This window comes from Ovis aries, chromosome 1, assembly GCF_016772045.2.
Source record: "Ovis aries strain OAR_USU_Benz2616 breed Rambouillet chromosome 1, ARS-UI_Ramb_v3.0, whole genome shotgun sequence".
NCBI classification, from domain to species: Eukaryota; Metazoa; Chordata; class Mammalia; order Artiodactyla; family Bovidae; genus Ovis; species Ovis aries.
In genome coordinates, this window is record NC_056054.1 from 12543527 (window position 1) to 12567558 (window position 24032).

General features: G+C 48.2%; 1 protein-coding gene across 1 annotated transcript in view; it reads right to left on the reverse strand.

Annotated features, from left to right (window-relative positions):
- Window positions 1–19452, reverse strand: part of EPHA10 (EPH receptor A10) — a 43310-nt gene extending 23858 nt beyond the window's left edge. Inside the window, exons 1-5 of the mRNA XM_027968086.3 lie at window positions 19244–19452; window positions 17106–17170; window positions 15724–16402; window positions 9227–9382; window positions 8268–8618 (exon numbers count right to left, since the gene is read on the reverse strand). Of these exons, the coding sequence (XP_027823887.1) occupies window positions 8268–8618; window positions 9227–9382; window positions 15724–16402; window positions 17106–17170; window positions 19244–19349 (1357 nt within the window). The 5' untranslated portion in view covers window positions 19350–19452. The remainder of the gene's footprint in view (window positions 1–8267; window positions 8619–9226; window positions 9383–15723; window positions 16403–17105; window positions 17171–19243) is intronic.
- Window positions 19453–24032: the final 4580 nt, after the last annotated feature.

The following is a 24032-nucleotide window of genomic DNA, read 5'->3' on the forward strand; positions in this document are numbered from 1 at the left end:
GGACTGATACTGAAGCTGAATCTCCAGTACTTTGACCACCTGATGCAAAGAGCAAACTCATTGCATCCTGATGCTGGGAAAGGCTGAAGGCAAAACGGAGAAGGGGTGGTAGAGGCCGAGATGGTTAGATAGCACCACCTTGTCCAATTCAACGGGCATGAATTTGAGCAAACTTTGGGAGATACCGAAGGACTGAGGAGCCTGGTGTGCTGCAGTGATTGAGGTCACAAAGAGTTGGACACAACTTAGTGACTGAACAAGAACAAAACAGCAGGTAGCAAGGAGTCAAGGAAACGGAGACAAGGGCGTAAGGAGCTGTATTTGAAACGCATATAAACAGGGCTTCCAGTTTTAAATGGTCACCGTCTAACAGCCCCCATTAATCGTTCTCTCCTCCAAATACTAATTAAAACCCAAACATACGGAAAACACAGAAATGTCACCATGAATGAGTCTTGACAGCTAATTGCCAGAATCGGGGGATGGGGAGTAGAGTGGCATATTTCCACCTATGATAAAGCCAGTGGGACTGGACTGAAAAATACAATTGTAGTGAACCCCCAGGCTATGCTGCCCACAGAGTGACATTGCCTCCCATCCTAAAAATAACTTGAAAGATCCTTTATCCTTCCTCCCACTGTCTGACCCTTTAAAAAAAAAAAAAAAAAAGGCAAGGTCTTTGTCGTCTGGACAATGAGCGCACAGCCATCACTTCACTGCAGAGTTGCTTCCCCTATCCCCTGAGAGGGCCTCTCAGCCTAGATATACTTGGAGACGGCAGCTCCCAGAAAAGATGCAGGCACAAAGGGAAGAGGAGTGATGGGACATCCTAGGAAGGGGCGCAACCTCTTGGAGATACAGATGGAGGGCAGAGATAGGAAAGAGCCAGGAGTGCCATTTTTTAAAACTACATCTTCTGAATGTTATCAGATGGCCAGGATATAGAGATAGGAGAAGGTTCCATTTCAGCCCCGCAGAGTGATGTTAGGTGAAAGCCTGATAAACCCTGAGAATGAGGCTAAAAACAGAGCCCAAGCACCCGCTCCCCCACTGTACATTTGTTATGCGGTTCAGCCAGCACCCGAGTGGGGCCAAGAGTCCAGCAGAAACTGGCTGTTCAACAGTCGTGCCCCACTTTCCTGCTGACCAAGCCCAGTTTTGGATTCAGGGTCTACTGTCTCCCCTCAGATGACTCAGGTTGATTCTGATTGTCCCAAAACATTCATGCGCACTCATTCCCTTTGCCAAAATTGGATCCGGGTTGGATTCATTATCCAATTCTGGCCAAGAAAAGGAGAAATCACCTAAGAGGAAGAGGGATTCTGGGAAAGGTTACTTAAAAAAAAAAAAAAAAGTGTTTATTGAATTTGTTACAATTTTGCTTCTGCTTTTTTGTTTTGGTTTTTTGGTTGCGAGGCATGTGGGATCTTAACTCCCCAACCCAGGATGGAACCCGTACCCCCTGCACTGGAAGGCAAAGTCTCAACCACTGCACCACCAAGGAAGTGCCTGGGAAAGGCTTCCTGCTCTTAAAAAGACACCCACAAGGAAGAAACAGTTATTTTCCTGCCCTGGATGGCAGGTGTGATGTCTGGAGTGGCTGTATGGATCTTGCCACCATAAGGGAGCCAGTCTAGATTATAAGGACAGAAGACTGCAGAGAAAGAACGAACCTGGGTCCTTGAGAGCACTGTTCAGTTGCTGAATTAACCAAGCTCTAATTTTACTCTTCTTAGGTAAGCTACAAAGTCATTTCAGTCAAAGGTCATTTGCACTGAATTGCATCGTTACTTGTGGTTGAAAGCTTCACAAACCAATCCAAAGGACAATTCATGTGTCATGGTCTTGGTTTGGCTTGGGGGTTTTTGGGGCAAATATCAGCTATTACCTTGTTCAAGAATAAGTAAAGAGAAAAAAAACTAAGAAAATGGGCATATGAAAAAATATTTCTGAATTAGCAAAAAAAAGAAAAGTATTATTCTGAAAACTCAGGAGAAACAGATCTTGAAGAGTGATTAATATGACAGTTAGAAGAACAAGTAAGGAGACTGTTTGGCATCTTCAAGAAGATGAAAGAAAACACAGCCTCTTGAAATAGAAGCAGAAGGCAATGAAGGGAAAACAGATGGAGAAGAAAAAGAAACAGGATGACATGAGATAAAAGTGGAGAAGGTGAGAAACGCTTGTAGGGAAACTAAAAATGCGTTAGCAAAATCGAAATATTTAACAGTCATTATAAGTACACGGAATTTAACAAAATCACAAGCAGAATGGGAAGCTTAAACTTCTTAGTCTTTGGAACATCAAGCAGACAGTAAGAAGGAAATAGAAAAATTGAATAATATAGTACTTAGTATGTATGAGGAAAGAGAGAGAGAGAGAGAGAACACTGCAATACCAAAAAAACCCCGAAGTATGCATCGCTTCAAAGTAGCCATGGAATCGTTAAAATGGTCACCATATCTTAACCTACAGAGAAAACTCCACCAGCTCCTTAAAAGGGAAACACAGCAGGGAATTCCCTGGCAGTCCAGTGCTTAGGACTGGGTGCTTTCACTGCCAGGGCCTGGGTTCAAACCCTAGTTGCAGAATTAAGAGCCCACAAACCATGCAGCAAACAAATAAAATAAAAATGCAAACAGTGTACAAACCTCCTTCTCTAAACATGCAGTAAAATCAGAAACAAAAAGATAACAAAATAAGTCATCCAGAAATTAAAACATTCTCCAAAACACTTTTAGCCAAAGCGACAATACCAGAAGAAAACGCAGGTACACATCTTTACGACCTCGATTTAGGCAATGGTGTCTTAGATATGAAACCAAAAGCACAAGCAACTTAAAAAAGCAAACTGGACTTCATCAGAATTTAAAATGTTGAGATTCAAAGGATAGTACTAAGAAAGTGAAGGACAGGGAATCCCCTGATGGTCCAACGGTTAGAACTCCGTGCTTTCACTGCCAAGGGCTCAGACAAAACAAGAAAGTGGAACACAGCTAGTTGCCAGAGGCAGGAGGTGAGGGTGGACAAAATAGGTGAAGGTGGTCAAAATGGACACGTTTCCTGTTATAAAATAAATAAGTCCTGGAAATGTAATGTACAGGGTGGTAACTAGTGTGGTGATTACAATTAAAAATACTATATTATATATTTGAAAATTGCTGAGAGTAGGTCTTAAAAGATCTCATCATAAGAAAAACAGTTTATAACTGTGTGTGGTTATAGATGGTTTGGATGTTCTAGACTTACTGTGGTGATCACTCTACAGTATATACGAATGTCAAGTCATTGTGTTGTATACCTAAAATTAATGTTATATGTCAATTATGCCTCAATTGCCAAAAAGAAAGTGAGTGACAATCCACAGAGCAAATATTTGCAAATCATGTGTATGATGGCTGTTATGTATGGAATTGTGTTCTCTCAAAAAGATATGTTGAGGTCCTAATGCCCAGTACCTCTAGAATGTGACTTTATTGGGAAATATGGTCTTCACAGAGGTAATCAAGTCAACGCAAAGTCATTTAGCTGGGACTTATCCAGTGTGACTGATGTCCTTCTGAAAGGGAGGAAGTTCAGACACAGGGACAGACACTGATGGAGGGGAGATGACGTGAAGACATGCGGAAACGAGGGCCATGTGACTGGAGTGATACATCTGTGAACCAAGAAAGGCCAAGGACTGCCAGCTAATTCCAAGGGCTAGAAGGAAGAAGCCCTTCTCCCCTGTAACAGTCACACAGAGCGTGGTCCTGCTGACACCTTGGTCTCAAACTTCACTTCCAGAAGCATGAGACAGTAAGTTTGTTTTAAGCCATCCAACTTTTAGAAATTCGTTACAGCAATCCAAGGAAGTCATACAAAGGTATCCAGAATAGATGTATATATTAGACAAAAAAACCCCCAAAACACCTCATAACTCAATGACAAAAAGAAAACCCAACACATTGAAAAGAAGTTCAACATCGGTAGTCATTACAGAAATATAAACTGAAACCACAGCGAAGTATCACCTCACATTGACTAGGATGGCTGTAATCAGCAAGACAAGCAAGCGTTGGTGAGGATGTGGAGAGACTGGAACCTTTGTACATTGCTGGTGGGAATGTAAAATGGTACAGTTGCTTTGGAAGATAGTTTGGCAATGCCTCAAAAAGTTAAGCAGCTCCTCAAAAAGATTTTTTTTTTAAAGTTTCCATATATATTGGTCCATGCAGACTGCCATAACAAGACACTACAGACTGGGTGGCTTAAACAACACAAATTTATTTTCTTACAGTTCTAAAACTAAAATTCCAGATAATGCTTACAGATTCATATTTGTATTCTGGTAAGGGCTCTCTTCCTGACTTGCTCCCAGCCACCTTCTTGCTGTATTCTCACCTGTCCTTTCCCCTGTGTATGGACAAAGGGCATAAATGAGTTCTGGTATGTGCTCCTCTTCTTGTAAGGACACCTTGTAAGTCCCTGGGATTTGGGCCTCTCCCTTATGATCTCACTGTTGTTCAGTTGCTAAGCCATGCCCAACTCTTTGCGACCCCGTGAACTAACAGCAGCACACCAGGCTTCCCTGTCCTTCACCACCTCCCTGAGTTTGCTCAGTCATGTCCACTGAGTCAGTGATTCCATCCAACCATCTCATCCTCTGTTCCCCACTTCTCCTCCTGCCTTTGGTCTTTTCCAGCATCAGGGTTTTTTCCAAAGAGTCAGCTCTTCCCATCAGGAGGCCAAAGGTGGGCTCATTACCATCAATTATTCCTTAAAGGCCCTATCTCCAAATACAGTTACACTGGGGGTTAAGGCTTCAATATAGGAATTTGGGGGAGATAATTCAATCTATGACACCATATGACCTAGCAATTCCACTCCTAAGTATATACCCAAGAGAACTGAAAACTTATGTTTCCACAAAACTTGTACATGAATGTTCATAGCAGCATTACTCTAATAGCCAAAAAGCAGAAACAGTCCAAATCCCATAAGCTGATGAATGAATAAACAAACTTGTGGTATATCCACACAATGGAATATTAGCCATAAAAAGGAATGCAATTCTGATACATGCTACAACATGGACAAGCCTTGAAAACATTATGCTAAGTGAAAAAAAGCCAGACACAAAAGTCTACACATTGTATAATTCCATGGTTATAAAATGATCAGAATAGGAAAATCCATAGAAACAGAAAGTGGATTAGTGGTTATCAGGGCCTAGGGTGGGTGAGAGCAATCAGGAGTGACTGTTAATGGGGTTTCTTTTGCGGGTAATGAAAATGTTTTGGAATTAGAGAGTCTGTGATAGTTGCATAGGAAAAAATGACTGAATTGCACACTTTAAAAGGTATGTGAAATTTTATGGTATGTGAATTATATCTACAAAGAAAATAACAGTACGAACAATGTGCAATGTATAAAAACATACTAGATGTGACCAAAGCTATACTCAGAGGAAATTTCTTAGGCTTAAAATATTAAAACTATAACAACTAAGCACCGAAGTCACCTAGAAAAAGACCTCAGGAAAGCAGGACGATGGTATCAAGAAAGAGAAAATCATAAAATAATTGACAAAAGCAAAGAGCAGTGGAATTGATGATTCAAGACCTGGTTATCTGTCATAACCAATAAAATAAATTCCTTCCAAGAATAATTTTTAAAAAAGAAATCACAGGGCACAATATGAAGAAAGAGAAAGTGAACTCTAGATACCACAGAAAGTTTTTAAATAAACATTTCTGGGCTAATAAGTTAGAAAAAGATCATCAAAAGATGTTCTGTGGAAGTACAGATTAACAAAACTGATTCAAAAGGAAGTTACAGAAAAGACTGGGCCATCAGCAAACTTTCCCACTAAAAAAGTACAGTTTCCCAGGCAGTTCTGCCTGTCTTCAAAGAATGATAACTATGCTATCTAAACTATCCCCGGAAAAAAAAAAACAAAAAAACTATTCCCGAGCAGAGAAAAAGAAAAGATTATCCCTGATGCCTTTTTCAAAGCCAGCATTACCAAAACGCTAAAACTTGACGAAGAACACAAAAACGAATCTCTCTTATAAATGTAGATGGGAAATATTAAAATATAAGCAAATTAATTCAGCAAATATTAAAAGAATAATACACTCATCTGCAGTAGGGTATAATCTAGGAATGCAGAAAATCACATTGTAAAATCCATTAGCAGAATTCATCATATCAAAAGTTCAAAGGAGAGAAAACATGTGGTCATCTGGAAAGATGCTTAAGAAGCATTTTGCAAAATTAACATCCATTGCTGACTTTTTTTTAAGCAAAAGCATTATATGGCCAAGGAGCTAAAAGCAGGGCTTTGGTAATGGACAGATAAGTTCTGGCTGACTTTGGATAATTCACTTGGCCTCTCAGACTTCAGTTTTATCATCTGAAAGATGATTATAATTCTATTTAAATGAATTAATGTAGAAAATCATATTGCATGGTACCCAACACAGAGCAGCCCTCCATCAGTGGAAGCTTAGTGTTTTTATTAATAAAATGGAAGCAGAAGATTATTTCCTTAACATGATTTGTAAATCCATCTATATCAAAATATGACTGTTATCAGGAAATACTAGATAAAAATTTGTATTGTATATATTATGCAAAGGGGGATTTATAGTAGATAATTCTAGGTATGGATATAAATATAGAAAAAAATGTGGAAGGAAATACTCCAAGATATTACTAGTTGTGTTTATCTCTGGATAACAGAATTCTGGGCACTTTCTTTCATTTTCTATACTGAATTTTTAAAATGTAAATGCAGGACTCTCCTGATGGCCCAGTGCCAATACAGGGGACACAGGTATGATTCCTGGTCTGGGAAGATCTCACTTACCATGGGCCAGCTAAGCTCTTGCGCCACAGCTACTGAAGCTCTAGGGCCCTAAAGCCCTGCGTGCCCCAGCAAGAGAAGCCACCACAGGGAAGAGTAGCCCCTGTGCTCCACAACTAAAGAAAGCCCACACACAGCAATGAAGACTCAGGGCAGCCAAAAAAAAGAAGACAGAAAAAAAATTGTTAAATGTAAATGCAAGAGCAAATGTTAGATAGGGATAATTTAAAAACAAAACAAAACAACTATTCTTCCAGAAAACCAGACAAGTTGGGAACCGTCTCCCAAAAGGCAGAGGAAATGACTGAGAGCTGAAAATGACAAAGGAAGTGACAAGATTTCAGATCAGAAAAATGGATGTACAACTCAAGGTTTAGAACGATTCTTAAGAGAGAGACTGGAGTTATCAGAGGTTCTTGTCAAAGCAATAACTGAAAAAAACTTTCAGAAATAAAAAGAGGTACACAGACTGAAAGTTTTACGATGTTATAGCCAAACTCAATGAAAAAAGGTCAATATTTGTTAGATTTCATTTTCACCAGTAGGCTAAAGAATTATACAAACATCCATGTGTGTACACCTTTGTACCCAAGTTACCTACAAAACAACGAAAATTACTCTGGCCTCAGACTTCTCTGCAACACAGCTGCCATTAGACAAAGAGGCAGAGTCACAAAAGGATCCTATCTTCTCAGACATGAAAAGACTCAGAAATCATAGACTCATTTCTTGCAAAGGATACTTGAATGATTACTTGAAGCTGTCCCCCAACTGAGTGAGACAAATCAAAAGTATTAATAAAAGTCAAGAATGAGGAAGGTGTGATATTAAAGGAGTGCAGGTCTTCACTTATTCATCTAAATTCCAGACTCCCAAAAGGGACGGTTATGTGTTGGCCAGTGAATTCTATTGCCCCTACCCTCCGACCCTCCGTGCTTCTTTGCTCTTTTCCAGGATCAGGAAAGAGGGTGAGGCAGCAGAATCCTTGTAGAGGCCAAGGGACACACACAGGGTCCCTCTTTCTGAGACAGGAAATAAGGAGGTATGATTCGGCTTCCCACTGAAATTTTTGGACCGAGGAGGCAAAAGACTGCAGAATCTTCCACCTCTTTTTCCCGGGAACTGCAGAGTTGGGTGTGGGGAAAAGGCTCGCTCCCAGGTCGGGAAAGAGGAGCCCGCACTGGCTCCCGCAGACTCGCTGAACACTCATAACCTCTGTGGCCCGCAGGCACAGTCTTCAGCATCTTCAGCCCCTCCTGCCTGGCCTTCGGGAGGGGGGCTGACCTCGGTGGGGGTCGCCGGGGTCGGGGATTTTTGTGTAAGACCAGCGATCGCAGTTTATTTGTGGTGGTTGCGGGCTGTGGGGATGCTCGCGGTGGGCGGGACAGGGCAGCGCGCCGGGTGCGGAAGACCTTACCCCCCGGTCCGGTGGAGACCGTGACCTGTGCGTAGGTGGCTCCCGCGGCGGCCGCCGGGCCAGACACTCCGTTGAGCGCGGCCACGCGCACGGTGTAGCGCGCGCCGGGCCGCAGGTGCATCAGCGTAGCGGCGCGCTCCCGCAGCCCCACCTGGCGGGGCACGAAGGCCACGCGCGGCCCGCATGGCTCGCACGCGCCCGCCGGGCCCTCGCGGCCGCAGCGCAGGCACAGCAGCGAGTAAGTGACGTCCGAGCGGCCGCCCGAGTCGGCTGGCGGCAGCCAGCGCAGCCGCAGCGCCAGCGGCGAGCGGCTCAGGCTGTACTGAAGGTCCCGCGGCGCTGACGGCGGCCCTGGGGGAGACCCGTGGGCGCAGTCAGGGGTTGGGGTGGGCGGCCCAGGAGCAGAGGAGGGCGGGGGCGGGGCGGGGCGTGGGCCAGTGGAGGGCGGGGCCGGGCGGGAATGGGAGGGGCTTGGGCCAGTGAGGGGCGGGGCCAGTAAGTGCGGGGGCGGGATGGGGAGGGGAGGGGCGTGGGCCGGGGAGGGGCGTGATGTGGGAGTGGGGCGCGGTCAGTGATGGGGTGGGTGGACGTTAGTGAGGAGATGAGGGTACGGATCTGGGGACCCAAGAGTGTAAGGGGCGGGAGTCCCCCTGCTGACTGGAGAGTTAAGACAGGTGAGGGCGGCAGCGGTGGGCGGCGGGCCACAGGGTGATCCCCCAACAAGCCTAACCTCATCCCTTCGTCTAGACTCTCTCTGTTGTCCTGATTCTTCCATCCCCAGGCCCCAGACTGCGGTCACCACCCCTCCCTCCAGTCTGCTGTCTGGGGGGCAGGCCTCCACGTGGAGCCCCCTGGCGCTCCCCAGCGTGGAGCCCCTGCCCTCAGCACGCCTCGATTCCGCCTTTACAGACCGCCCCCCACCCTCTGCCCGTGGTAAGGCATTCAGGAGCTGGACTTACGGGTGCAGGACGCCGAAGGCGGGTCGGTGGGCGAGCGTGCATAGCTGTCCTGGCATACGCAGAACGTGGACGCGTTTTCCAGGGCCCGGCTGTGCTCTGGGCACGGTGAGCAGAGGGGCCGCCTAGGGGACACCTTGTAAAACCCTGGGGGACAGGCTGCGGGGAGGAACTACATGAGGAAGGGGCTACACCACAGCCTCTCCTCCACTTTCCTGATTGGGGTGGGGCTGCGTTGCTGCTTTTAGTAATTCACTGAATGCTCATAACAACCTGTGAGATCTGCACTTTATCCTCATTTTAGAAATGAGGGAACTAAGGCTCAGAGAGGTTAAGTAACTTGCCAGATGTCCCACAGCTAGTAAATGGAGGGATTCCAACTGCAGGCGACTGGTTCAGAGCCCACACCACACTGCCCTAATGCCCACTAGAAGAAAAGGAGCCAGGCTTTCCAGTTTTGATGCGAGGACAGAAGGGAGAGGCCTCTGAGGGTTGTTTCCCAGTTACTAAAGGACAGACACCCACACACTCCCTGTTAGAAACACTGTCACACACAAACACATACACACTTGTCAGAGCTCATCCTCCCACCTCCTCTGTTTGAGGGTGAATGCATCATAAATCCTCTACTGACGCACTTGGCCCCCATTTAGGAGTGGAGCCTGCCACTCAAGTGGAGGGAGAAGAGGGACCGTGAGAGTTCCTTGGTTCTGACACCTCCTCAGTTACTTTGCTTCTCTCACTTCCCTCACCTCCCCTAGAAGTCAGTGGTTAGAAGCACAGGCTTTTATATCTAAACTACCTAGGTTTGCAGCTGAGTTACACGTCTTATTTGCTGTGTGGCCTTGGGCACATTGGTCCACTTCTCTGACCCTTGCATAGAATACCTACCTCAAAACGGTGGCTGGAGAATTGAGATAAAAGATGCAAACTGCTGAGCCCAGTACAGACAACGTTTGCACACACTAATGATAGTAATTACTCTTCCTCCAGCACAGGCCTAAAGTGGAAACTGCTAAACACCCACTTTAAAAAGTTTCTCACCAGCTGGGCCAGGAGGGAGGCAACGGCTGCTGGCCCTCCTCTCAGAGCTTGGGTGGTCCTCACCTGGTTCCCTGTCCCTGCCAGGATTTCTTTATCCCTCTCCTCTGGCTTAGCTTTTTGTGGAAGGCTGGTGGCTCTCCAACCCCAAAAAGACATAGTACAACAGAAAGGATTCAGACTAGCCCTTGGGAAGAACTTCCAGCTCTCTGGGAGAAGAGGGTAAAGGCTGAGGGTTCTCATCTGGAGGCTTAGGTTTGGCGATGGGTCCCTCTTGCCTAGAGCCCTGGGCTTTGGGCAGCGCCTCCAAAGCTCAGGAGCCTTTGGAAGTCCCTGCCTTCGGAACAAAGCACGGGGCTCGCTAACATCTGGTCTGGGCAACAGCAGTCAGGCTGGGACTCCGGAGGCCTGGGTTCCAGTGTTAGCCTTGCTACTTCCTATGCCTCTCTGGCCTCAAGAAACCAGACAAATGCAAATGCTAAGCATGGCCTGCCCCCCTCCATTGGGAAGTAAGAGAGGGACGTGTTTGCAGGATCACACAGCAGGAGGGAAAGAACGTGGGAGGCTCCTTTCACCGTGTGTATGTGTGTCTGGGGTCCCAGAGGTGGGTGGTCCAATCAGAGACAGCATTGCTTATATCTACTTTGAGAGGCTCTGTTTAGAAGAGGTTATAGAGGGGCGGACTCAGGAAGGGATTCCTGAGTACCAGACCCCTCCCTCTCTTCCTCACGGTCAGAGTCAGAATTTCAGGGGTCCTCTAGTCAAACGCCCTCTGGCCCATCTTCCAGCAGCTTTCCCAGCAGGAGCCACAGTCTCTGCTCAGATACTTGGTAATGGGACCCCATCTCCTTCTGAGGCGGCCTCTGTTGAACAATGCTGGCAGTTTGAAAGTGCTTCCATTTAAATTTCACAGCAGCCCCCTAGGGTACTTTCCCCCAGCTCTAAGAAGAAAGGGGGAGTCCAGAGAGATTGAAGAACTTCTCACAGCCTCTCAGTACCAGGCAGAGCTGGGATCTGAGTGCAGGCCTCTGCCCCCTGTAGGGGGCTCTGTGGGGGGTGGGAATAGCAAGTCACAGCTGTTAAATTGCCACCTGGCTCACATTAGCATTCAGTAAGCAGGTGGTGAGGCTTCCCAGGTGGTTCAGTAGTAAAGAATCCACCTGCAATGCAGAAGACACAGGTTCTATCCCTGGGTCAGGAAGATCCCCTGGAGAAGGAAATGACATCCTGCTCCAGTATTCTTGCCTAGAAAATTCTATGGACAGAGAAGCTTGGCAGGCTACAGTCCTTGGCGTCGCAAAGATTTGGACATAACTTGGCGACTTGGCAACTGAGCACGCATGCCTTCATGCTGAGCCCAAATCAGCCTCCCTGCACGTAACCTGCCTCATGTCTCTCCATCGTGGGGACTTGACATACCCTGTGGAGCCTCAGCATGTCTGCTTGGGTCGCTCTGCTCCAGGGCAGTCCTACAGAGATTTGAAGACACGAGTCATACACTCTGACTTTTTCCACGAAGGGAACCCCACGTCTTTCAATAATTCCTCTGGTGGCTGGGAGAGGAGCAGGAAGAGTCATGGTTGTTAAAGAGAGATGCCTCTGTGTCTGCTTGTCTTCAGAGAGGGCTCTGTAATAGCCACACAAAACACTTGCAAGGCCTTCCCTCCTTAAATACAAACCTGACAAACATTTTCCTTTTTGAAACCCTCCAACAGCTCCCCAGTGCCGACCCCACCCATGCCACACCGAACTCTTCCTTTTCCACCTCTGCATCTTGTCCCATAGTGTCTTATGCAACTTCTCTCCTGGCAAATGCCTATGTTTCTCCAAGTCCTAGCTCAAAATAATATCTCCCTTGTGAAGCTTTACCTGGCACCCTCGCCACGTCCTTACTCCCCAGGGCAGAGCTGATGCTATTACAAATGGCCTTTGTCTGTACTCAAAGTCAGAAGTGGGATTGGGTTCCTGAGTCTGTGTGTGTGTGTGTGTGTGTGTGTGTGTGTGTGTGTGTGTGTGTGTGTGATTGCCTAGAATGTATATCTAAATCCCCTCCTCCAGTCCTTGATCCATTCATTCAACAATTTTTCAGCATCAGCTGTGAGCCAGGTGCTATTCTAGGCTCTGGAGCTGCAGTAAAGCAGAGGTGAGTAAAGCAGAGCAAGGTTCCTCTGTCCACTGGTACAGGTGCCCCCTCCTAACCCACAGAGAGAAGAGAGGCCATCGGTTGGTAATTCTCTTCTCTATCAGCCCTTTCCGGTAACAGTACAGAGAGTAGCTCCGTAAAAGCAGTCCATTTAAGGTATGGGCAGCAGGGCACTGTATTTAAAACCAATAAAACTGACTCAAACGTGGCCTGCTTTTTGTTAGCAGCGTGCATCAGCAATTCTGATCCACATCAGTAATAAAATACTTCTTCCCCGGAGGCCGACTGCCTCCCCCAACTTGGTACCCCTTTGGCTCCCCACCTTCTGTGTAAACAAGGCTCCCTCTCATTTATAGTAAAAAAAATCCTCTCTCCACCCAATGTCCTCCTTAAGACATCATGCCCTCTTCTCCCCTTTCAGACCCAGCCTCCAGAGAGTGTTTACATTCCCTGCCTTTAGCTCTTCAGTTTCCTTCATCCTCTTACCTGCTGCAGCTGGTAAGACCTCCATCACTCAGCTGAAACTGCTCTAACCAGGGCCACTAGGCAGACATCGACTGATCCTTGCATTACCTCATGGCTCACCAACACTGCAGGCCATCTCTTCCTGGAACCTCCATCACTCTTGTTGCTGTTTAGCTGCTAAGACATGTCCGACTCTTTTTTGACCCCATGGACTGTAGCCTGCCAGGCTCCTCTGTCCATGGGATTTTCCAGACAAGAATACTGGAGTGGATTGCCATTTCCTTCTCCAGGGGGTCGGCCTGACCGAGGGAACAAACCCAGGTTTCCTGCTTGGCAGGCAGATTTTTTACCACTGAGCCACCCAGGAGGCCCTCCATCATCCTTGGCTGCCATGAAATCACACTCTCCTCCAGCCTCTGATCACTGCCTCACAGTCTTCCTTATAGCTCCCCTTTGTATATTGCTGTTCTGTGAGACTCCATTGGCTGCCTTGCTTCTTACCCCATACATTCTCCTGGGTCTATCTCAACCAAACCTATAGCTTCAGGTAGCATCTGTCTCTCTGTTGCTGAGCTCCAGACCCACTTTCTAGCTACCTCTGTTTGAGTGCACCATCAGTTCAGTTCAGTTCAGTCACTCAGTCGTGTCCAACTCTTTGTGACCCCATGAACTGCAGCACGCCAGGCCTCCCTGTCCATCACCAACCCCCAGAGTTCACTCAAACTCACGTCCATCAAGTCGGTGATGTCATCCAGCCATCTCATCCTCTGTCGTCCCCTTTTCCTCCTGGCCCCAATCCCTCCCAGCATGGACACCATCAATTCTTTATGTGCATTCATGCCCTGTGTTCTCAACTCCAGTGAATTACCATCTGTCCATTCCATCCTCTGGATGCAGATCAGTCAAAAAGGACTCCTTCCTCCTTTGAAATGAATGGCCACCAAGTGCTGTGGAGGTTATCGGTTATCACATCCATCCTTGTCACTCTGCTACTGCCTTGGTCAGAACCCGTGCTCCTTCTCCTGGACTCTTACATCATCTTCTTCCTCAACTTCTGGCCTCTAATCCTTCCTTCTCCAGCTTTTCCTTTGTAATTGCAGCTCGAGTAATATTTTGAAAATACAAATCTGAATTTGTCAAATCTCTGCTTCAAACTCTCCCTAATGGTCTAAAGCATAAAGTCTAAGCTCTTTATCCCTTCTTTATCCCCACTCAAGCCCTTCATGAATTGCTGCTCCTCTTCTCCAGCCCCTTCACCCACACATCCCCAAATGCCCTCCTCTGTATCCATGCTGACTTGCTGAGCCCCAAGCATGCCATGTTCTCGCCTGCCTCCACGCTTCTACATACACAGTCTCTTGCCTCAGAATTCTCTTGGCTACCTGGAAGAAAGGCCTTATCGACATCTCTCTTTGCACTTAGAATTGGGTTCTCCTGTCTCCAGGCTTCCTCAGATTTCTATTGTTATATATCACTCTTTATGCTAACTGCTCACTCACCCAGCACATTTCCATTGAGCACCTACCATATGTCCCATTATGGGCACTGGAGCTGCTAAGATAATACAACCCATTGTCTGAGCTCAAGAAGTTCCTAATCGAGTGATAGAAACACTAGAGGTCACTGCAGACCATGGGGTAAGTAGACCATGTAGAAATACAGGTTTGGAGAGCCCAGGAGTGGATCCCAACCTTTCTTGAAGAGCCCAGAAAAGTTTTATCTCCAAGTCTGTTACTGAACCACAAGAGCCCCAGGGAAAAGATGGTGACATTCACTTATAAACATATCACACACCCTCAATAAATGCAGGTGAGGTGTTCTCAGTTCATGGTGAATGGATGACTGAACAAAGGAATGAGAGCAAGTTTAGTCACTTCTCCCACTGTCTTCCCACCACTGTATCAATCTCTCTATTAGCTCATACATCATCCTGTTATGACTTTTAAATGTTTACATCTTTCCACCTAGACTATGAATTTCTCAAGAGTTGAGATTATGCCTGATTCATTTTTGTTGCCCTGGCACCAAGAGAAGGACCTGGCTTAGAAAAAGCATCACTTGGCCTTTCTTCATTAAGTGCACATGGTCCACACCGCATTCTTACCCTCAGTCCTCAGAGCTACAGATAGAGAAGGCGAGACCTGTTCCTGGGGCCCCCACAGACCAGAGAGCCTAAAAGAACCCCTAACATGAAGGACCTCCCCCGGGGGCACAGTGGCTCTAGTTCAGAGCGTTGGGTGGGATCTTAGCAGTGACCTAGTGCAGCTTCCCAGTCTCTCTCTCCAGCTCAGGAATCCTCCTGCTAGCCTCTGACTTGTATATTGTTGGTGACAGGGAGCTCACTCCCTCTAATGTAACCAATCCCAGCAGCCTCTAGCTAACAGAGTTGGGCTATTGTAGAGTTCTTTTCTATGCACAGGGGAGGCAGCATGGTGTAGTGGAAAGAACCTGAGAGTTGGGCAAATCTGGATTTAAAACTCAGTTCCCTGTTTCTTAATTGCCAAGTGAGGTGTTAATCTCTCTGAGCCTCTGTTTCCTCATCTGCAAAACAGGGATAAAGATGCTTTTATTGCTGTGAATAAATAAGAAGGTCTATGTGAGGTGTTTATCATGGTGCCTGAAATACAGGTCCCTGACGCCTGCTTGTATGGAGTCAAATCCATCTCTCATTAACTTCACTCACTGGTCCTGGCTGCACCCACTGGAAGCCCCACAAAAAGTCAGGACTCCCAGCTCCGTACCGCATGACTTCCTCACTCCCCCTCCTGCCTCTTTCATCTAGGACACACTCTCTCCCAACTGCCGCCTGCGGGCTACACTCCCACACCACACCCCCCAGGGCGCTGGATACCTTCACAGACGTCACCGCGTTCTTGGAATCCCGCACTGCAGCTGCACCGGCCCACGGGCACCAGCCACTCGCCATCGGCGCCGCAGTGCATGCGCGGGGGGCTGCCGGGCTCCCCTTCTGAGTGTGCCACGCACGTTCCGGTCACCTCCACCAGCGTGGAGAAGGCGCTCTCGGCTGCGGTGGCTGGGAACGCCGCCAGGCCCCGCACCGTGGCGCGACACTGCTTGTAGTAGACTCGCACAGAGACTAGAGCCACGCATGCGCCCACGTCCTGGAAGGCCAGGTGGAAACCCCGCCGGCTGAGCGGGCCGATCTCGCGCACCTCTGTGTTCAGCTTCATCTTGCGCTCACCCAGGTCGCCCTGAGTGAAGCTCTCGTCTGCCGCGATTGTGTCGATCTTGCGGGGCCGGCTGCCACCTGGGCGGGTACGCCCGCGGCCCAAATCGGCCTCGGTTTCCAGGTAGTAGACATTGAAAGTCTCCTTGCAGGTGCCCGCGGCTCCAGGGATGCTGCTGCAGTCACGCAGTGTGAACTGCAGCTCCACGAAGATGCGCTGCCCGCGGCCGCGGCTGATCCAGCCCGTCTGCAGCCAGTTGTCCTGGTTGGGCTCTAGCACGTTGCACACCTGGTAAGTGCGGATGGGACGGTCGTGCTCATCCACGCCGCTGATCTCCTCCCACTGGGGGAGAGAACAAACATGTGGGCAGCTCAGAGCCAAGGCGCCCCCAAGAGGTCGAGCCCTGGTGTTGACTGGGGCTGAAGTCCCCCTTCGCCATCATTTTGCATTCCCTTCTCCCCTCCTTCCCCATACACACCCCTGAAATTATAAGACGCAGAGCTGGGAGAAACCTTGCAGACAACTGAGGTCCAGTTGACAGGGAAACAGGCTCCAGAGAGGGATGACTTGAGTGGATAGACACGTCCTCTTATAGCAGAAGTAGGGAGTCTCCTTGCTTTCCACCCTGTGCTCTTTCCACAACACCAAGCTGCTGCTGTCACACCATCACATCTCCCCCCACTACCCCAAGTTTCCAAGCCTCTTTTAGGATTCCAAGTCTTGCTTATCCTGTCAATTTATCAATCAACAACATTGCTTAGTAGACCTACTGGGTGCAAGGCACCATCCAGCATTGGCTCCATCCAGATGCTGTCTGTTCCTAGACACACCCAGTTCTCTTATCACTTTTTTTTTTTTTTTTTTTTTTGCGGTCTGACTAAAGAGTCAACATTTTCTAATAGGCCACTCTGCTTGAAGCCAGGGCTGCTGGAGACTACATGCTCTCAGGAGCATTTTGATCTGATGTAGCCACGGGGAGATAAAGGGGCTGAGTCCTGGACTACCAGGAGCTCCTTGGGACACAGAGGGAAAGGTTTACACTTACCCCATTACTTGGCAGTGCAGTCCAGCCCAGCTCAGCTTGGGAAGCTTTGGAATCCAAAAGGATGACTAGAGAGAGGGAAGAACAGAAATATCAGAAAGTTCGGGGTGGGAGGGGGTAAGAACCTTTGGTGAATTCACTTGAAATTTGCTGACTGAGAAAACAGAGAAACTGGTGAAGGATACAGACAAGTTTTTCCCACTTCATATATCCCCATGAGAAGGCATGAGTAGGTCTAGTCTAAAGAAAAGTAGCCACAATGATTAGGGAGGGAGCCTGTATTAGTTTTTTCTGTGACTGCTGTAACAAATTACCACAAATTTAGTGGCTTAAAACAACAAAACTTTATTATATTACAGTTCTGGAGGTCAGAGGTTGAAAATCGGTTTCACTGGTCTAAAGTCAGGGTGTTGGAAAGACTGGTCCCTTCTGGAGGCTCAAAGGGGAGAATCCATTTCCTTGCCTCCTTTAGCTTCTTGTGGCCACCTGGATTCCTTGGCTTGTGGCCCCCTCCTCCATCCTCAAAACACATCATTCCAGCCTCTGTTTCCTTCTCTAACACTGACTTCTGTGGCTCTTTTATAAGGACCATTGTGATTGTAATCAGATCATCGCAGGATCCTTAGCCACACCTGCAAAGTCTATTGCCATTTATGATAATATTCACAGGTTCTGGGGATTCGGGTATGGAAATATTTGGAGAGTCATTATTCAGCCTGGCATGGAATCCATGACATGTGCTCTAAGATTGGCTCTAAAATGGGGGGATCAGTGACCCCCCACCTTCCCAGATCTCTCAAATTATAACAGTGTCAAGAAGAGGGAGAAAGTGATCATATCCGAGAATTCTTGTTCACATTCCTGAATTCACTCATACTCATGGGTTCTTTTGAGGTCTGGGGTCACCAGGGATCGGGGAGACTTGAACTTTTTAGTTTGACTCCCAGGGCCTCTGGGGAAAACGTAGAGAGACCCTGCCAGCAGCGAAAGAAGTAAAAGTCTTTACCTCCTCAGCCAGCCCCTTTCCCAGAGGCTGTCATCTCCCCTGCTTTTGAAAGGTTATCAGGATTCCTTTAATATATAAAGCCATGACCCCTTCTAAACCAGAGATGCACGTGGTCACTTTCTTCCCCCATGAGGCGTCTGACCTGCAGTCTGAATTCTGCTGTCAGTGTGGGTCCCAGAGAAACACTGGTTAGAACAGCACAGCAGCAGCTCAGAGCCATCCCCAAATCTTTGAAGATTACTCATCTGGAGCTTAAGCAAGGGGGTGTGGCTCCAAGGTGAGCCCTTTAAGGGGGTTGGCCCCAGAGGTGTCAGCGACAACGGACAGGACCACTGACAGCTTCCCGATTTCGGTGTAACCGACAGCACATCGGAATTGCATATTGGAAAGCATCAGAGATCTAGCGCCCAGAAAAACCCCGAGGCCAACGCCTCAGATTCCAGCTCCTCCAGCTCCTGCACCTGGATATTACGCCTCTGGATTTAACTGAGTGTACAGCCCCCTCAAATTCAGGGTCAGAAGCAAGACGCAGTCTCTGGTCCAGCGAGCACCCCCGAACCCGGCAACGCAGATTGCGCTGGTTAGTCTACACTACAAATTCAGCACTGCGGACAGCTCCCGGGTCAGCACGTCGGACAGCTCCCAGCCTCTTTCCCCCAATCCCCCACCCCACGCCCTCTCAGCCACACTCTCCACCAGACCGCCCGCCCTCGTCGCCCCACCAGCGCTCGCCACTCAAAGATCCCCTAGACTCCCCACTGTTTCGGCTCCATCCCGTCTCCTCCGGGGAGATTTCACCTCCGCATCTCCCTGCCCCCACACCTTCCACCTCCAATTGCTCAGCCTGTCCGTCTCACCGGCCCCTGAACCGTCGCTTCTGGCTCCCACGGTTCCTGGTCTCTTTCTTCCCCAGCCTCCCAGGTCTCCAGCCCCCGAGTTCCTCAGTGCTCCTGTCTTCTTCGTTGCTTAGCCACCTTTTCCTCTCTCTCCAGTTCTTTGCTTCTTTCTGTCCGCTTGCTTCAGACCCCAATACAGACTCCAGTCTCTTCGTACGACTCCTTCCCCAAGCACCCCGGTTCTTCAGCTTCCTATCTTTTGGCATCTAAGCCTCCAAAACAGCCACCAGTCTCCTCACCTTCCTCGGCGGTCCCTGGCCTCCCCGGCCCCAAAAGCAAGGCGAGACACAGCGGCATCAGGCAGATGAACAGGCGCAGCGGATGTGGGCCGGCGCCAGTCTCCATGGTCCGCAGACCGAGCTGTCAGTGCGGCGGCGGCTCAAGCCGCGCCAGCCCCAGCACCGCTGAGCAGTGCCCCCAGACCCTAGCGCTGGCTGGGGGGCGGGATCTCGCCGGTGACCATCATCCGTGGGCACCAATCCCTATGTACCACCGCGGGAAGCCCACCAATCCCCGCCAGGAGAAGGTGGAGAGGTGGAGTTTCATTGGCCAGGGGCGGAACAGCAAATTGGAGGGGGAGAAGGAAGGGGTCCCGCCAGTCTCCAAACCATGGCCGGAGGGGCAGCGCTGAGACACGGTTAGGTTCATGGGGAGAGGGATGACCTGCCGTAGGTGGCCCAGAGCGCTGAACCTTAGCCTCTCATTCCTGAGAAACAGGCAATGTGGGCGTGGCTGAAGGAGGAGCAAACGGCGGCGAGGCAGCGACACTTACAGCCTCTGAGCTAACCTGCAAGACCCCTAGTACCCAGGACTTGCAGGAGGTTTTGAAGACTGGTGTCCCGACCCGAAGCTCTGGGAAGCTCCTCTGTCTTCTAGCCCTTGTCTTCCTGTATCTGCAGCTTTTGGTATCTCATGGCTCCACCCCGCCCCCTTTCTCCCCGCCTTCATCTCTCTCTCTCTCTCCCTCTCTCACACACACACACACACACTGGGGAGGAAGAGGCCAAGCACGACCCCGAGAGCTACACGAGAAAGGAGAGTAAAGTGGAAGACACAGTGCCACCCTACCAGCAGCTCTTCTGAGGCTGGGGAGCCATGTGGACGCCGGGATGGGCGGTTGATAGATTTTGCATGAACGATTGGTTCCCCAGGTTCTTGCTTCTGCAGCCAGGACACAGGCAGCCCTCTCCGCGACCACCCCTTTCCCCAGTCTGCTCAGAGCCTGGAGTTCCCCCCTTTATAAACGGTCTCCGCCCACCCCAGGGACTCATGAGGAAAGCAGCGGCCAGACTCCCAGGCATCAGCGAGAGAGGAGGAGTAATCCTCACAGAGTTCACCCAGCCCTGAAGGAGTCGAAACGAAACGTGGAGCACGACCTCTGTCTTGTGAAGGTCATTTATGTGCTGGCTGAGGGTTTAAGGCGTTGTTGGTGGGAAGGGCTGGAGCCCTCCAGGATGAGGGAGGCGGCTACTGAGCGCCACCGTCTGGACTGAACGTGAGCAGAGAAAGCTCCACCCACCCTGTGGCTTTTCAGAGCTCTTTTCTTGGGGGGCCTAACCCCTCTCCTTTGGAGGCTATATTAGCCAGAGAAGCCTTGAGAATGAATGTGAGTCCTGCATGGCCTGGATGTCTGTGCGTTTTATATATATGTATTCCACACCCTCAGCCAGCACTCACTGGGTGCCATGTTCTGTGCTGAGAATACCTGAGTGAATCACCCTGTCTCTGCACAGTTCATACCTCCATGAGCACCAAACAGAATGAAAATTTCTGACATCATAGTGCCCTGGTCATTTACAAGCCACTTTCATGTGTTACTTCGTGTGTGTATGTGTGTGGTGTGTGTACAAGCTTACTCACAGACATATTTGCTGGACAGCAACAGTAGGAAGAGAGGCTGGGAGGAATTGAGTTCCTTAGCCCGTACAAAGAAAGGTGATCAGGAGAGGCTGAGGCTCGGGACCAAAGAAGACCGAAGCTCGCTGAGGAAGCATTCGGAAGTGTGGCATCCTGCCGGCCATTGGATGCAGGCGGAGGCTCTGAAATCAGATCTACCTGAAGAAGGGCTCTTACACCCCCACTTCCTTCCCATCTTTATTCTCTACACGCTCGATTTTCCCCTCCCCCTTTCCCCAGCGCTGGGAGATGGTATTTTTAGAAGCTGCTTAGAGACCCAGGACTCCTTTCATTTCAAAATGAGTCCTCACTCAACCACTCCTCATCCTTCTCTTCAAAACGGGGTCCCATCCTTTTTGCAGTCTCTAAGGCTCCAGCCATGGCTTCTTCCCTGAACTCCAGGGACTTCAACCCAGAGGTTCTGACCCCATGTGCTAAAACAAAATGCAGCCTCCCTGTGATCCTCACAAGGATCATTCAGAAGTCAAGAAGATGGAGGAAATTATCCGAGGAAAACCACATAGAATGAGCCAACAAATCCCTGGTTGTCTGAAGTCTGTTTCCCACCTCTCCTATCACACACCCCTGCAGCCTTCTCGGGGAAATCACCAGATCAAGACCCTAGGAATAAGGGAAAGAAGAGGAAAAGAAGAAGTGAAATAAACCTTGTCTTTCTTCATCTGAACAATTCATCTATAATAAAAGCAGAACGGAGAAGCCCCCTGTGTATGCAGATATATGCAAATCAACTGGATCTTAATAAGAGTCGCTCTAAGGCGACTCCACTCTCACCAGGAGGCTGTGGAATAGACACCTCAGTAAAGAAATTCAGGAGGGCTTCAGATGGAAACTGAACCGTGGTTTATTGTGAGCTTTAAGTGCAAGAGGCAGTCAACCAGGAACCAGGTTAGATCCCTCCATAGAACAGCAAGCCTGCGCGCTGTGGGGCATGCTTCAGGGGGTTCTGTCCATGGTACTTAATTATGAGACCAAGGATTAATGGCAGTCTTGTTTCTTTCCATGGTGCTGAACCTACCAGGGTCAGGACCCTCTATTTTCAACTGGACCTGGGACTTTTCTGCTGCTGCAGTGATTCTCAGCCCAAGTCTCTCTGCATGCCCCTTCAGCCTATAACCAAGATCCAAATATTCAAGTCTCCAGAAGACAATCAGCCTTGCTCCCTGGAATAAGAGTGGAGGGTCCTGGAACCCTTCCAGAAACTCCAGTTTTCTCTGCTACTCCTCTCAAATCCCATCTGAGGTAATGATAGCAAGGATGCTTCTCTCTACTTCTACTTCACTGTCTCCAGGGTGCTGACAGAATACATGGTGGAGCTGAGAAGTTTAATTCAACATCCAAATATAGAGAAGTGGTCTTCCAGGGAGCAGATCCAACTTCCCTGCAACCTCCACCGCCAAGTGGTTCAAAGTTACACATCTAGGGGCTGAAATTTTTATCTCTTCCATTTACACAGATGCAGAAAGTACATTTGTCCTGGATAAACAGAGAAGATCATCTCCTTCAAGAAGAAGACCAAGATTGCTCCAGAGAAATCAGGGTCAAGCCCTGCTCTCAAGAAAAAGGACAGGGAAGGTGCAAAAAACAGTGGGGTCCCCTACTCAAGGAAACATTTCCAGTTTGTCTCTTTCCTCTTCTGTTCCATCTCCAACTCTCCAGCCTAAGAAAGAAATCAGTTCAGTTCAGTTCAGTTCAGCCACTCAGTCGTGTCTGACTCTTTGTGACCCCATGAACTGCAGCATGCCAGGCCTCCCTGTCCATCACCAACTCCAGGAGCCTACCCAAACTCATGCCCATTGAGTTGGTGATGCCATCCAACCATCTCATCCTCTGTCATCCCCTTCTCCTGCCCTCAACCTTTCCCAGCATCAGGGTCTTTTCAAATAAGTCAGCTCTTCTCATCAGGTGGCCAAAATATTGGAGCTTCAGCTTCAGCATCAACCCTTCCAATGAACACCCAGGACTGATCTCCTTTAGAATGGACTGGTTGGATCTCCTTGCTGTCCAAGAGACTCTCAAGAGTCTTCTTCAACACCACAGTTCAAAAGCATCAATTCTTCGGTGCTCAGCTTTCTTTACAGTCCAACTCTCACATCCATACATGACTACTGGAAAAACCATAGCCTTGACTAGATGGACATTTGTTGACAAAGTAATATCTCTGCTTTTTAATATGCTGTCTAGGTTGGTCATAAGTTTCCTTCCAAGGAGTAAGCATCTTTTAATTTCATGGCTGCAATCACCATCTGCAGTGATTTTGGAGCCCCCCCCCCAAATCAAGTCAGCCACTGTTTCCACTGTTTCCCCATCTATTTGCCATGAAGTGATGGGACCAGAAATAAACATACCTAAAGGTGAATTCTTAGGACACCCAGGCAAACATAATGTTTAAATTTTATTGTCTAAGACAAAGAGAATATAACACACTAGATTTATTGACTTTGAAAATTAAGCAGTAAAACTTTAAATTATCAAACACAAGTGCTTAGCTTTTATGTGCCTCTACTTTCCCATCTGTGAAATAGGGATAAAAACACTTTTCAGAGTTATTGTGAGGTCAAAATACATTTTACATGCATGGCCCAGCTCAGTGCTTGGCACATTTTCCTGGTATATTTTATGATTCAACTCCATGGTTAATTAAAGTAAAAAAAAAACAGAAAGAAAAAAAGAAAAGGTAAAGGAAGGTTAGGTGTGAGGTAGGAAGAGAGAGATAGTCATAGAGGAAAAGACAGAATGAAAGATAAAGAAACAGAGAGTTGGCTGGGATGAATGTGGCTAGAAAGCACAGGAGTCTGAAGGAAATGTGCTTGAAGAGACAGGAGTATCATCAGGGCAGACTGGCTAGCCAGCTGCCAAGTGGCCTCAGAGGTGACATTTACCTTGCTGAATTCATCATGGTACAAGCTCATAAACTTGACTTTAACAGTGCTAAGAGAGAGCCCATATATTGGGTGGGGGTGGGGAGATTTATAATACTAGCTCAGCTCTTAGCCCATTATTTGAGAAAAAACAATTTATTAATATACAATGAAAAATGGAACTGCCAAGGAGGCCAGAATGCTCACATTGCCATGTCCAGCAATTTCTTCTCCTGTAGAAAATGCACATAGG